Source organism: Dromaius novaehollandiae, chromosome 6 (genome assembly GCF_036370855.1).
Source record: "Dromaius novaehollandiae isolate bDroNov1 chromosome 6, bDroNov1.hap1, whole genome shotgun sequence".
NCBI classification, from domain to species: Eukaryota; Metazoa; Chordata; class Aves; order Casuariiformes; family Dromaiidae; genus Dromaius; species Dromaius novaehollandiae.
Window position 1 is genome coordinate 28,567,203 of NC_088103.1, and position 14,930 is coordinate 28,582,132.

The 14,930-nt window shown below is 44.6% G+C and overlaps 1 protein-coding gene across 1 annotated transcript; it reads left to right on the top strand.

Annotated features, from left to right (window-relative positions):
• The first annotated feature begins 214 nt into the window (after positions 1-214).
• On the top strand, positions 215-14,414 carry LOC135328721 (lysosomal acid lipase/cholesteryl ester hydrolase-like). The gene is made up of 10 exons (XM_064514006.1): positions 215-292; positions 2,971-3,103; positions 5,220-5,334; positions 5,988-6,186; positions 6,768-6,877; positions 8,223-8,359; positions 8,958-9,098; positions 10,937-11,008; positions 12,873-12,941; positions 13,988-14,414. Exons 2-10 carry the CDS (start codon positions 2,978-2,980, stop codon positions 14,219-14,221), a joined length of 1,203 nt encoding a protein of 400 aa, XP_064370076.1. The 5' UTR covers positions 215-292; positions 2,971-2,977; the 3' UTR covers positions 14,222-14,414.
• Positions 14,415-14,930: the final 516 nt, after the last annotated feature.

The window sequence follows — 14,930 nt, forward strand, 5'->3', positions numbered from 1 at the left end:
GGCACTTCTTAACCACTCTTACTCGACGGTGCATTCTGGTTTTGTGAATTTAACTGTAAGATCTTTTTCATCATAAAGATTTCTCCACTTCTGAAGGACTGCCAAATCAGCACATAAACACGCTCTACAATACATGCTGCCAACTCATGACACTCATTGGTGCTACCCTGAAGTACTCAGTCTGCTTTGATTTCCTTTTATTGGCATAGGTTTCTGCCAGTGAATCAGTCAGCTAGTGGAGGCAGCCTAGGAACCGCCAGCAGAAGATACAAGTAAGGCAGTCAAAGCAGAGGTAAGTTTCTCTGGTATGCGTGTTCATGGTCTCTTCTCTCTTGCCTATCTCCACAAAGATGTGCAGCCTTGGTTTTATGCAGTTGCTTCTGAGAGTAGACAGCTTGTTTCCTCTCTGATCTGTAAGCTATACACAGAAGTGTGTATTTGTTGAAAATTAGGAGAGGAAGAAACCCCCTCCTAAAGGTCCCTGTTTTGACCTGCACAAAGGGGAGAAAAACAGTAACTGAATGTTTTATTTTCCTCTATTTTGTTTTCTTCAATCTGAGAACTCAGGAATTCTCAGTATTCCAAAAGTGTGTGTAAATTGGCCATTCTGCTCTTGCAGTTTCATGCACATGTATGTTTTGTTAGTAAGGCAGTAGATTCTTATATATGTTTAGCTACAGACGCTGCTCTGGTGCTTGTGTTTATCCCTTAGAGCCTACATGAAATAAGATTTAGACTGCCTAGGGCGGAAGGGTAGATTGATGACTTTCTAAAGGGTTTGTGGCTTAATTTCATTAAATCTCAAAAGTCCCTAAAGAGCTTCTAAGGATGTCTCTGTCCTTTTTTCTTCTAAGTAAGTACATCGTTTTATGACAATTCACTGTGTTCAATGCTTCCTTATGACTTCATTTCATTAGATAAAAAGTATAGACTGCTGTTCAAGGCTCCTACTTTCAAGTCTTTGCTTCTGAAGTTTAAGGAAGTAGTGGTATGCCAAGCTAAGTGTTACTTAGCCTGCTATATCTAATTTGAAAAGCAAGTACCTGGAAGTCCATGACGACTGCCAGCTAAGTTAGGTGATAATAGACTGCACTGAGAAAAGCCTGCATTAACAAGAGGAATAATTTAGCCTCCACATTGCCTCACCAAGTCTGGGTAGTGATTCAAAAACAAGCTGATACATCAGAAGAACTTCTTAAGTTTTCTTCCCAAATGAGATTCCAGGTGCAGAGAGAGTGGGGGAATATTCTACTCCCATTAGAAGAGGGAAATAGCAGAAAGCAGAAAACAGTGTTGTACTAAGTAAGTATGTAGCTGGGAGGATTCCTGTTTTGACAACAAAAATTAAGAAATATTTGGCATACAAAGGGAGTGCTGCCAAATTTAGTGATGGGTGTTTCCAAACTATGTTTCGTTCCACTTGTCTGATGACTCAGGAGGTTTGACTTCTTTAATTTTGCTCCATCAAATTTAAATATGAAATTGAAAACCAGAAAAACTGGGAGCTCCCTGTCCTATGAAGAGTTTTAGAAAACACAAAAATCTCTTGGGCACCCTTCCTCACCCCCACAGCTCCTGCACATCGTCCCATTATTTGCCAGGGAATGCTCTCCTACCTACCCTTGATCTGTACCTCCCTTTCCAAGTACAAAAAAAATCATAGTTTGGCACGTCTTCTCAGATCAGGTGTCTTATGCTAGAAGCAGATTCTAGAAACATGTGACTACATGAGAATTTCTGCCCTTTATTAAGAATTGGATTCTCCACTTGTAATGGACCTATCAACGAGTGGTTTCAGAAAGACTTGTTTCCTGAGTCTGCTTAACTTCCTAACGGACACTGTAATACAGACAGCTCTCTCTACAAATTTCTCTCACAAACCCTAGCACCCAGCCATGCGTACTGTGGCTACTGTGAAGCTATTCATATGCTGATTAGCAGGCTAGTTCATGCTTGTGACTGTTCAGCTGGTTACAGAATGTGTAACAGCTGACTTCTGCCTGCCTTCCCCTCAGCAGGGCACTACCCCCAGCAAACACTCCTTCCCCAACAAACACTCCCTAGCAGCTCCTGGGAAGCCCATTACCTTACAGGCTTGTCTCACTGTTGAGCTTGCTAGAAATTCACCAGTGACATCAAGAAGTTAGTTACGGGATGGACAGAAAGGTGAACTAATATAAACACACCGCAGTCATACAAGCACGCCTTTTTCTCCTGAGGAAACCAAGCCTACAAGGGCAGTAATGTCCCCATGATGGTGAGGCAGTCTTACAAACAGCCTTCATGAGCTGGAACCTTACATCGCGTTACGCATCCCTTTTGTTCCACAGATCCTGTTGTTGCACATTTTTAGGTGGCCTGCCTGATCTTGAAGGTCCTTCTCCACCTGCAGAAGGACTGCGCCTTTTCTCCTCATAGCCCTCAGCCTTCCCTCACTCATGCAGGCACAGTGTACAAGAACTGTTAGACGAAAAAGGGCTTTTCCAGTTACGCATGTTCCTGAGCTTCAGGGACAAGTCCTCTTTGTACAGTTCTTTGCACTGGAAGGAAAACTCCCATCCCACCTACCCCTAGCTGTCTTGGAGGCAAGGAAGGTCATCTTGCACTGAGCGTTGAACATGGCAGCCCTTCTCTTCCCCTCCAAACAGCTTTAGCTGGGAGTCCCACACCCAGCACCTCTCAGAACAGAACAGATATAGTCCCGTGCCACAAACTGGCACCGATCTCACACAAGCACATTCCCCAAGCCCATTCCACATCCTCCTGGAGCCCCTGACTCACTCCCGACCCCCGTTACCTGGCCTGAGCTCCACACCATCCCTCCTCGCACAGGTACTTCTTTCTGTCAGACCCTGGGGGAACACACCCTGGGTGGCTTTGGGGAGACTCCCCACTCAGTGCTGTGGAATTGCACAGAAAGACCCTTTTCTAACGCAGGGAAAACACACGTGCATGTGCTCTTTCACACAGACCCAAGATGTGGTGCCTCCTTATGCTGCTGGGCTTCCAAGGAATTGCCTTTTCGGCAGGATTCCCCTCCACTCTCAACTCAGAGGAAATCCAGAAAAGGAAGCCTCGCAACCCCGAATGCTTCATGAACGTTGTAAGTTGCATTGCTCTCTCTGCCCTTCTTTTTGAAGCATCGGTTGCACTATCAGTGCCCCTGTGCCATCACTAACAGTCTGCGTTAAGACCCTGAAACTAACTTTCCCCAACCTCCCTTTGCCAAAGCAACTGCATCAGAGTCATGACTGCAACAAGGGCCAGCTCCGAACGTGCAGGGGACAGATGTGACCCTGGCACATTGCATGAGGACAGACACAAAGCACTGCAACAGCGAGCGCCTGCTGCTACTTTTCACTCAAAGGACAAGCAATTCCCCAGGACCTGCTGAAGGGCTCTTGGGATCTGCGCTACTGAATTTTGACCCCCCAGCAATGTCACTCAGTCCAGGACTGTGGCCAGAGCACATGCTACCCAGACCAGACCAAACTGAACACCAGACTTTCCCTGCCTGTATTTCGGGTGAACGCCAACAGATACATGAGGAACAGAAGCCTGGGCTATGCTTATAACAAACACCAAGTCTTCGTCACGCAGGCACCCTTCCCACCACGCCTTGATGTTTTGGGCTACTGCAGGAAGAGTGGGAGAGTGCAATCACGGCAAGAGGACAGATTTCCCCCAGCAACGTGACAGGCAGCACCAGCCCAGGGGAAACCATGGCTTCTTACCTGAACACTCTGAGCTGCCACAGAGAACACCACCTTAGCAGTCGAGGCAGCAGCTGGTTTCTTGTCTAAGGGGAAGCAAACCTCCACTAACAACCTGTTTGCTCGATACAAGGGGCAAGGGACGCTGAACCCCTTCTTCAAACAGTAGACTCTCACAACACAAAGCAACACAAGACCCCATGCTCTGACTCACCAAAGCTCTCCTCACAGCACAGCCAAAACTAGGGGTAGGTGGTCTCAGGAGTACCTTCATGATAGGAGCCCCACTCTTGCTTGTCTCGCCTGTATGGCTTGCCTAATCATGCTTTGGCAAGAAAGCACTCATTATGGACCAAGACCACGTCATTTGGCATCAATCCAACACAGATCCTGCCACATGTTTACTCTCCAGAAAGCTACGACTTGCATCAGCCTTGCACAACACGACAAACTGTTGCACCTGCACTTGCTGAAAGGGACGAGACTGCCTCCTCTTGGGAGACTGCACCTGAACTCAGTGAAACCCGACCCTCCTCATTCCTTTCCCAAGCCACTACACTTCCCAGCAAGCAATGGATCCATTCACTTTCACTAGAACTACCCCTCTGAAAATGGAATGACACATGGTTTCAAGCTCTGTAACGCACTAAACGCTGAGCCTAGTCTAGTGCTACCTCCCTGCCTTCCTATGTATATATGCATCTGCTTCACACAGTAGAGCTTAGGAACAAGATGGTGCTGAAACGCAATTCTGACATTTCTGCTCTGCGGCACACACGAGCAAGGAGTCGATGCAGCTGAATACTGCACTCAGGCAAGCAGGTTAGCCAGCCAGTGCAGTTCCAGTTTGGCCCACATGGAGTCAAGTACCAGCCAACTACCACCTAAACAGGTCTGGCTACCCAGCTACCCTCGCAAACAGAAGGCAGTCGGCAAGACCTTTGCTGAATCTTTCACAAGACCGGTAACGTTCAACTCTCAGCCACAGTCCTCATGGCCAGCAGCCTTGCACTACTGTCCCCGACAGCCCACAGCCACACTGGCCAGCTTGTTTTCCTTCCAAAATAGGACAATGCAGTCCTTGGTATTTCTATTTGAGAGACACAGCATTAGAGACCATGCACATAACACATCACCCAAGGAAAGCTCCCTCGCTCTCACTGCCTTTTGCATCCTCCAGCCTTTCCTTCATGGCTACCTTAGAGGACGCACCCAGTCTTCTCCGGGAGGGAGGGGCATGGGCAAAGCTGTGCTGTGCTGTGCTGTGCCGCCCTGCGGGAATCTTTTTAGGGACCCTTCCCACCAGCACAAGGTACAGCAAAAGACAATAAGCTCCGTGGTATCACATTCGCCTTCCTGGCCCTTCCTCAGCTCCTCCACAGCTGAGCAACTTCCTGGCTAGCTTTGCAGTCTGGCACAGAAGCGGCCTCCAAACAGACAACACCTTCTCCACACACCTCTACACTGTCAAAGTTTGTTAACAAGCTCTCCTTTGGCTTCCTACAGAGTGAAATTATCAGATATCACGGGTACCCCAGCGAGGAGTATGAAGTTACTACTGAGGATGGATACATTCTTCGTGTTTTCAGAATTCCTGGTGGAAGGAACAGCCCAAATACAGGTGTGTCAGTTACAGCACATAAGGAAGGTCTGGGAGCCAGCTCTTACCTGGGTCACCCATCTTTCACCTTTGCACATGCAACAGCATGTTCCACACATTTCAGCTGCAGCAAAAGCACCTAGTCAGGAATTTGGGATGAATTCTGAATCTAACTCAAGTCTGCACATTCACTGTCTCTTTCCATGGCTCCTTTGAAAATCATCTGGACCAACCCAATTCTCAAAGTAAGAGTAACCAAAGTTAAATCAGGATTCCTGTGGGCTTGTTCAATTGAATAGTGAATAGACCTAAGGTCAGATACTCTTCTCCAAATGAATTATTCTTTTTCATCCACATACTATTCTTTCTCCAGCATTTCCCAGCTGCAGACAGATGGTTTCAATTGGGGGACCTGTAATTTGCCTTTCCAGTGCAAAAGGACATGGGACTGGTCAATTCCGTACATTCTTTATTTGCTAGTTCTGATGTAATACAGTTAAACTGCTTGCATGGTACCAGATCCTCCAGGTTTCTCAGCCCAATGTCTGTGCCTAGTTCTCCTAGGAGCTTTTTGAAGCAAAGGTTTAAAAACCCTCACAAAATAAACTCTACACTCCAATCTTAAACAGACATTAATTACTGCTCCAGCATAAAAATACCTCCATTTTTTTCAGGGCAAAAGCCTGTAGTCTTCCTACAGCATGCTCTTCTAGGAGACTCTACCCACTGGATTTCTAACCTGCCCAACAACAGCCTTGGCTTCATCCTAGCAGATGCCGGCTATGATGTCTGGATGGGAAACAGCCGAGGGAACACTTGGTCTTCAAAACACAAGACCCTTAAGCCTTCCCAGAAGGAGTTCTGGCAGTTCAGGTACTCTGTGGAGGGAGAATTACTCAAGATGGCAACTCCCAGGGGACTAGATAACTTCAGCCTGATGGTTTTTACCTAAAGCAGTATGAAAGCAGGGTCTGTATCAACTGAGGAGAGAAGAGAACATGACCAATAAAGATACTCACTAGTACTTATAATTGGGAGCAGTGCCGGGGAAGAGATATCAGAAAACAGGAAATGAAGGGAGATGCTAAGGAAGACAGAGGCAGTACTGTGAGAAGTACAAGGGCAGGCTGCTCAACTTTGTCTCAAAATCTCTTATCTCTCACAGCTGATGTCAACTGAGAGAAAAACATGTTTTGCAACCCGTGCTAGTTAAAGCACTTACTAAATCCACTTCCCCAAGGGCCACAGCTAACAGACAAGGCCTCTGGCAGCCTGGTAGCACAGCTGCATGCTTCCCCCCCTTCCCCAAGTCACAAAAAAGAATCCAGATGAAGTGTGCAACCTCATCTTTGAATGGGTTCTACTTGTTGCCATGAACAAAGCTGAAATCCAATAACTCACACTGTGATAGCCAACCTGTCCATCTGTCAGCTTTTTGTGTTTCTCCCCTGTAGCTTCGATGAGATGGGTAAATATGATCTTCCGGCAGAGCTGTACTTCGCCATGAATAAAACTGGACAGAAACATGTGTATTACATTGGTCACTCTGAAGGCACAGCAATAGGTAAGGTTAGGACAGCTCAGGGTTCATACCCACTCATGTTACTATGTAATCAGTTGGTGGGTCTCCCCACTGGCTCAGCTACCCCTTGCTTGTGGAAAGTTATTGAAGGTAGAAGGATCTTCTGAGTTGAGATTTGCAAAATACGTAAAACTTTTCTAAAACCAGCTTTGTTTATCAGAAATAAGCAAAGAAATGTAATAGCAAATCCAAAACCAGTTCCACCTTTTAAAAAAAATCAGAGACATAAAAGCCATTATTTAAATGGTATTCCAGGCATGACACTGGATGTATTTCTCAAAGTCTCAGTGACAGGATTTTTCATTAAGCTTAACTTTTGTATTAAAATATACAATTCTTTTTATTATGAATTGGAAGGAAAAACAAAACAACCTCTCCCAAAAAACAGCACACAAAATACTTAATTTCAAACAACAGAAGACACAGAAAAAGAACCTCAACATTACTAAGTCACATGACTTAATGCCAATCTTACGATTTAAAGCCTCATTCATGAATGGCTGTAACTGGCCACATTACTGTTTAAAAACATATTGCCAGAGACTGAAAATTAGGAAGAACACTAACAACTTCCCTTCTGTTAGTTCCAACCTTTAACATGAACTTATTTCATAGCCTTTGAATGCAACTAACTTTCTTTAGCATCAGCTGAAATTTCCTGATATTTATGGTTTATGCATAAGATCCCTGAATGGACAGTGGTTGGTAAGGAGCAACTGCCCTTTCATCACAATAAAGTACCTGGAAAAAAGAGAAAGAAATGAGGGAAAAGCATATGTTGCCACATCTCCAGATCTTTTCTTTTTTTTCCTCTTGTAAGAGCCATTAAAGACTCACATCCAAACTAACCATTTAGGCTGTCCTCAGCTGCTTTTGACTTAAGTGATCAGTTGAAAACACTCAAAGCTCCCAATATTCAGGTAATTATTCTTTTACTTCATGGAGGTATAAACACAGACAGTCCTTTAGAGACTGCAACCTGAAAAACCTGAAAAAAATAATTTTATGACAGTTTTGTGAACTTTAGAGGGAATCTGATCGTATCATGAAAATCTGACTGATACATCACCTACAAAAACTATTCTGATAAAGTCAATGTCCAGACATGCTCTAATCCTCAGAATGAACCATCTCCCAAATAAAGTTCATTTCAGGACTTAGCATCAACACTTTCCTTAGGCCAAGCATGCAGCACATCAACATAGCCAGACAGACAATGGGCTACTAATCTAGTCTCACTTCTTGTTTGCTGCCTACTGCTTATTTATTTATTTTTGTCTAAGGAAGATCTTTTCACTAACTTGGGCTGTCTCTTCTGTGTTTGCAGGGTTCATAGCATTTTCTACATACCATGAGTTGGCTCAAAGGGTCAAAGTGTTCTTTGCTGTGGGCCCAGTAGCCACATGCACACACAGTACAAGCCCTTTGATTAAGTTAACAAGTGTTCCTGAATCACTACTCAGGGTATGTCATTCTTCCTCTTAAGAGGCCCAGTGCCTGATATATCTTCACAGGGTTCACTCGACCTGAGCAGAAGTGTTTCCAAAGGGGTGATATGCCGATACTGAGTTCAGGAATAACCTAGTGTACTTGAAAAAAATATACCCTCAAATGCTGTGGGGAAGGTACTGGAGAACAGAAAGATGGGATTGCAGCAGCAGACCCCAGTGAAGTAGGAGACTTGTGAAACTGGCTTGTCATGGGACTTTTGCTGTTACCTAAGGCTGTGCTGGCTTCATGCAAAAGGAGCCAAAACAGATGCAATTACAGCCCAGGCAATCTCTGGTACTACATATATGTGTGAGCATTGAGGTTACTGTCCTGGAAAAAGAAAGATGGCTTCCTCCAGGATTGATGCCCAGTAATACAAGGCAGGAAGGATATATGGTGTGCTCTGGCAAAGAATGCATTTTAATGAGTACTGGGAGCACAAACCATTTCAGGAATCTTAGAATATCGAGCTAAGGGTGTAGGCTATTAGACAACAGCAAGTTTCCTGCATTAAATGCTCCTGTAACAAGAAAAAAAGGAAAAAAAGTGTTGTACTTTTCCCTTCCTTCAGCTAGCATTTGGCTGGAAAGGAGCAATGCACCAGATTGAATTTCTGAAAGGACCTGTGACGCAGCTCTGTACAAGTCTGGACAAGCTTTGTGGCCGTATAATCGCTTACATAGCTGGAGGCAGCATACAAAATCTGAATATGGTAAGCATATGCAAGAACACCTTGTCAAAGCAAAGTTTAAGTAATTTTGGAAATTTCATTTGTGCACTCTATCCTTATGTAGCAAGCAGCAAACATGTAAGCATACATAAAACAACATAGTTCTCAATAGACTGAGGGAACAGAAGGACATTGTATGGTTTGAACAGTACTGAATAGGACTAAAGCTAATGATGGGACCAATAAGCAGGCACACTCAAATCACAGGAAGAAAGGACTGAATTCAGTCTGGGGCCTAGTTGCACTCTCTTTTGGGCCCGAGCTGAACAAGTTTTGGCCATACACAGATACTGTTTAAAAAAAGCCAGTGGATTATGGAGTGGGACTTCTCAGTAATATAGCTCCTACATTCCTTCCTAAGCAAGCAGACACCATGGTCCTCCAAACACTGGAACAATTAAAGAACTGGAAACAGTTGTTTCTCTGCCCACTTTTCAGGCTACATGCACCAGAACTTGGTTCCAAAGCATTACCCAAAGGAGCACGTTCCTGTTTTTGTTCTGGCTCCTGCTTTGTCTTTCCAGTCCTTCCATATCTCCCGCATCTGTTTCTCTGGGGGCTTTTGCTCTCTCACACTCAGATTATCTAACAAGCCTCTGTGCCGCATAAAACCCTACCACATATGTAGTATCATTACATACAAGTAGGCAGTCCATTAACAATCTTCCCCTATTAATTAAGCACAGCGCTGCTCACGGGCATCAGAGCTAACCTCAGGCCCTGGGAAATGGGAACTGCCTTCCTAGTGCACCTCCCTGAACTTGTTTTTCCATCTGATTAATCACTAGCATAGGAGGCACTCTGCAACTTCACTCTTTGTTCAGTGTCTTCCCCACACAAGCCCAGCCAGCCTTGAGCCACCCAGCAACTGAGGTACCACATACTCAGCATCAGAGCAGCTCTCTCCTCAGAACTGGACCCCACAGCTCAATCCATAACACAGAGAGCTACAGAAAGTCTTTGCACTGCACCTGAGTGTAAGATGCCTATGAACGGGATTCACGAAGAGTAGGACATCAGTCAGAGGAGACAGGAGGGACAGGAGAGTTGTCCTCACACTTACCAACATGTAGATACTGCAGTGTGTCTTAAATCCCCTCTACAGTAGGCATGGCCTAAGCAATGCCCATTACCGGGATATCTTTAAAGACCTGGACACATTTTTCTCAATCTATAGCCACTTGTAATAGCACATACAGGAAAGCAATGAGACTCCAATGCCCAATGCAAAAGCAATTAAAGGCAGAGCAGCCCTTTCAAACAACAGAGCTCTTAAACAACGTCTCTCTTGACTTAAGTCACTAATGTGCTTCTCAGGGCAGGATAACAAGCTGGAAGAGGAATGTGAGGAGACATTAGAACATCTCCTTAACAGAACTAGAAAAATTCAAGTAGAAGAAAAGGCAGTCTATATGGAGGTGTTTTGTAAGCTGGCTTCCTTTGGCACCACGAGTAAACTGAAGACAAATCTTGAAAAGACTTAGAGATGCATGAGAGCTGAGTGTGAGGTTAGGATTCTCCTTTGAAAGGACTGGAAATGGTTGGGTTGTTTGCTTTGTTTTTTTCCCTACTGTTGTTGAACCACGTTTCTACACTGCTACTATCTTTATGGAACAGACTCCCTCTCACGGGGAAAGCTCTGCCTGCAGACATGTACCCAGCTATTCCCAAGTCTGCCCTTCAGCTTTCCGTTTGCTATTTCAAGAATATCCTATTAAAGTGGGATTTTTACACAGCAGTACGTTACTCAGGCCCTTCACAGTTTTACTCTGTCATAACACTGGATGCCTGCATTTGTAGTATTTCTGCTTTCTCTTCAGAGTCGAATAGATGCATACGTAGCACATTCCCCAGCTGGGACATCGGTTCAGAACATCATTCATTGGCATCAGGTATAACTGCACACTGACGTATAAACTCACCCTAACTATTGCTTTCTACTCAGCTGGCAGACTACAGGGAAGTCCAGAGGCGGTGGTTCTGGGAACCTGCCCAACAGATCTTCTCACATACTGCTGTGAGCACCTGCCACAGAGGGAGGGTTGTTTACCTCTGGTCAGAGCAGTTGCCTGAACTGTCCCTTTGGTGTCAGGCACTGAGATTTCCCTGTGGCACATCGGGCCTTTGCATGCTAGCCTCGAGTGGCCTCCAGCCTTCATCTTTATTGCTGAAGACATTTGCCTTGAAAAGCTGCAAAGGAACTCGAGTACAGTCTAGGCCCTTGGCAGGAACTAGGAGGAGAGCGGAAACTCAGGCAGCCAGGGGATAAGCCAGAACAGGGAAGTGATCCAGGTTAAAGCTTTCTCCCAGAGGACTAATTGCAGCCTGGGTCAGCTCCCAGAGCCAGTTAAATACACAGATGCTTCCACTGGCATGAGAAAGTGGGGAACTGCCCTATGCCACTCTTAAGTACAAAATGAGCAACACTGTTCTACAGGGAGGCTCCTAACAGCCAGGTTTTTCCAAACCCTTTTCATTTTTCATGCCAGCATCTAGATTTTGGAGTCGAGTTCCCTAAAGGTAGGTTTCACTTATGCAGCAGCAGACCTGAGCTTGTTCTGCTCATGCTTTGAATCAGACCAGGGAAGAGAACTCCAGCCCAGGAACACATCAGTGCATGTGCAGAGCACAGGGTCCAAAGTAACTGCACCTCCAGAGCAAGGATCTATCTGCATACATCCCATAGGCAGATCCTCCATTTCTGCCAACATTTAATATGGCATTAAATAGAGGTCTGCTCCTGGGGACACCCGTGACAAAAATGCCCAGCAGTCAGTCCCCCAGGATACATCAATTCAGAGCCAACAAATGAGTACAACCTATTGACAGCCAGTAGCTTTACAGCCTGTTTTGCCAGCCTCTAGCAAGGTCAAGTGGCTACGAAGCAAACACAGATACAGCAGAACAGAAGAAAAAAGCAAGAGTAATGATATCCCTAGCACTTCCTCACTTACTTGGAGCCTTGAAGTCAAGGGTTTCTAAACCTCTCAATCCAAGCCAGACACTCCAGGAATAACTCAACAATAACCATCCCACGATGCTCTCTCATCCTGTATTATACGCAGCTGCTGGGGGATGGTGGTGGAAATCAAATTATTCATCAGGTTTCAGTAACCAACAAATAAAATAAAACAAAAGAACAAACACGGGTACTCACCTCTTCATTCATCAGTCCTGCAGGGCAGATTTCAGGTCTGGTAGACAACACATACTCAAGGTGGCTAATGTCTAGTATATAATGTCCTGTCTGAAAATTGCTTTCAAAGCACAACACATTTATAGCCAAACTCTTGTAATGATTATGGAATCTCCGGAGATGTTATCACTACTGTGAGCAGACCAGACACAACTGACAGCCAAAAGACAAGACGTGTGAAGAGAGAAAACACAGTACACTAGACTAGTAATAGCCCCAACAGCTTCTAGACATCCACGTCCTCTTTCCAAAGGGAAACCTGAACCTAGCCACAGGTCAAGATGGCAATCCCAAGTTTACTCAACTAAGTCAAGTAACAGTTTAATAACAAAACACGCCAATGGTGGCGTCTGAGGATCAGGAGAGAATGTTAGCAAGGGGAAAGGCAATAAAGCCATGCACCCTATGATCCATACTCATTCCTTATTGAAACCTCCAACCAGAGTGAGGAAGAGGTAGGAGGCACTCACAGTCCAGTGCCTGGGCATCGTGGTCCCTGAACTCTGCTTCTCAGTCTCTTAACACTTTCACTGTATCTGTTTTTATTACAACATTAACAGCTAAGATGTGCAGACCAGTTTCAAGCTTATGACTATGGCGCTAAGGAAAACATGAAGAAATACAACCAGGTAAGACAATACGGTTTTCTTGAGAACTCATCCTTAGGTTCTGGCAAAACTAATAGAAAACTTCAGATTTTAGGACTTGTGACCTCACCTGGTACTGACAGAAGGAAAGAGTGGTCTGAAATAATCTTTCACTTCAACCTAATTGTCATGGGTGTAAAAGCCTATTCATAGGCAAAGCATAGGTAGTTCCCTGTAGACAGCATACAAAAGCGGATTTTGGTTGATTTTGTCTTCCTTACTGATGCGGGGATGTGTCCCATGACATGTCAATTTATTTGCCATTCCCAAAGGGCAAGACCCACACTTGAGTCCTGGGACTGGATAAGTATGGAGCAGTAACTCCTCACAAAAAATCCTCAAGGTCTGCTTTTCAGTTAAGGGAGGAAATGGATCTCTTACCTAAGCTACGATGAGCTCTCCAATCAGCTGACAATTGTTTGATTTTTAATCAGCACATCTGACTTGCAGCACCCTGTTCTGAATCAGGGCAAGTAGCTTTTCATGGGCAGAAGGGATCCAAAGATATATTCAACAGTCCCACTTATGCCCACAATCCCTGAAACTGTCTAATGTTGTATTATAAATGGCCAAAGTATTTCTTACTTCTTGCTACTTAAGTCCCAAGCATAACAGCTAAAACCTTCAGTTTCGCTTCATGCCCCCAGCAAAACCTGAAGATCATCCCAGGCTAGGTGGGGATGGGACACATACAAGCAACAGCTCTGCAGTCCTTGCTCTATAAACACAAATATCTGCTCTCTCCATAGCCCCACCTCTCAGGGGCATGGGCAGAGCTCATACTGCAGGACAACGTGTATCCATGCACTAGAGAGAGGCCAAGGAATAAGGTAGAACATTGTTCTTCACAGCAGACAAGGAAGGGTGTAGGGGGAAATAAATGCTGAGAAGGCAGGCTTGGTCCTGACTGTTTTAGTGGAGGGAGAGAGGGAGGGAGGGAAGCAAAGAGATGCTCACACAGAATCTTTTCCCTAAAAACAACTTCTGGCATGACAGCATTCACTTCAAGTCTCCTCCCTTCCTTCCAGTCTACTCCTCCTGTGTATGAGATAGAGAAGATGAACACAGCAGTTGCTGTTTGGAGTGGTGGACGCGACAAGTTTGCAGATCCAAAAGACATGGCAAAGCTACTTCCTCGGATCACTAAGCTTATTTACCATGAGGATTTTCCTGATTGGGGACACCTAGATTTCATCTGGGGCCTTGATGCAACTAAGAGAATGTACTGGAAAATCCTTGACATAATAAGAAAATATCTTTGAAACCATATGCAGAGAGCTGATCCACCCAGTAAAAGCCCGCAAAGATTTCTGTTTAGCAATAAGGGCGATTCCTAGGGAGTAGGTAGACACACACACTGGATATTTTTACAGGGGTTTGCCTAGACTGGTTTATTTCTTGCATTTCTAATAGCTCTAGGTTTTCCACAGTGCTACAGTAGTTAGGTGACTGGTGACTTCCAGAGCAGTTTGAGGCATATAGCAATGGTTGCTGAAAGCATTAAAATATTTCAGCACACACTTCAGGGATCACTTAATTTGGACAGCTTTTACTTCTACAAGACTGATTTTCCTGAGATATACAAGAGAACAACAGAGCTTAGGCTTATGTACCTCACAGAAGTATTATGCCATGAAAACACAAAAATGGGATTTTCTTATTTCTCTGTTGAAGTACTGATGACCTTTGTTTAAATTAAATCATTTATCAATTTGACAGAGAACGCAAACTATTTTTTTCTCCTCACATTTACCAACACTGTCAAGACAACCACGAGATCTTTAGTCACAAGAATCTGAGTATACAATAGGTGGCTTCCAAAGCCAAGGAATCCAACCTTAAAAAATGATATCAACCTTCTTGTTGGACACATCCAAATATTGTCCTGTCTTTTACATCCAAACATCTACCAAACTTTTCTTCATGCACTCTACATTCCCAGATAAAGAGACCACAGATGTTTTGTGCTCA

What these genes read in the sequence shown, in the direction of transcription:
- LOC135328721 (XM_064514006.1), top strand. Translation starts at nt 2,978, where the DNA reads ATGTGGTGCCTCCTTATGCTGCTGGGCTTCCAAGGAATTGCCTTTTCG. An exon ending in CCGAATGCTTCATGAACGTT is followed by an intron (nt 3,104 to 5,219) that starts GTAAGTTGCATT and finishes GGCTTCCTACAG; the next exon opens with AGTGAAATTATCAGATATCA. An exon ending in ACATGAAGAAATACAACCAG is followed by an intron (nt 12,942 to 13,987) that starts GTAAGACAATAC and finishes CCTTCCTTCCAG; the next exon opens with TCTACTCCTCCTGTGTATGA.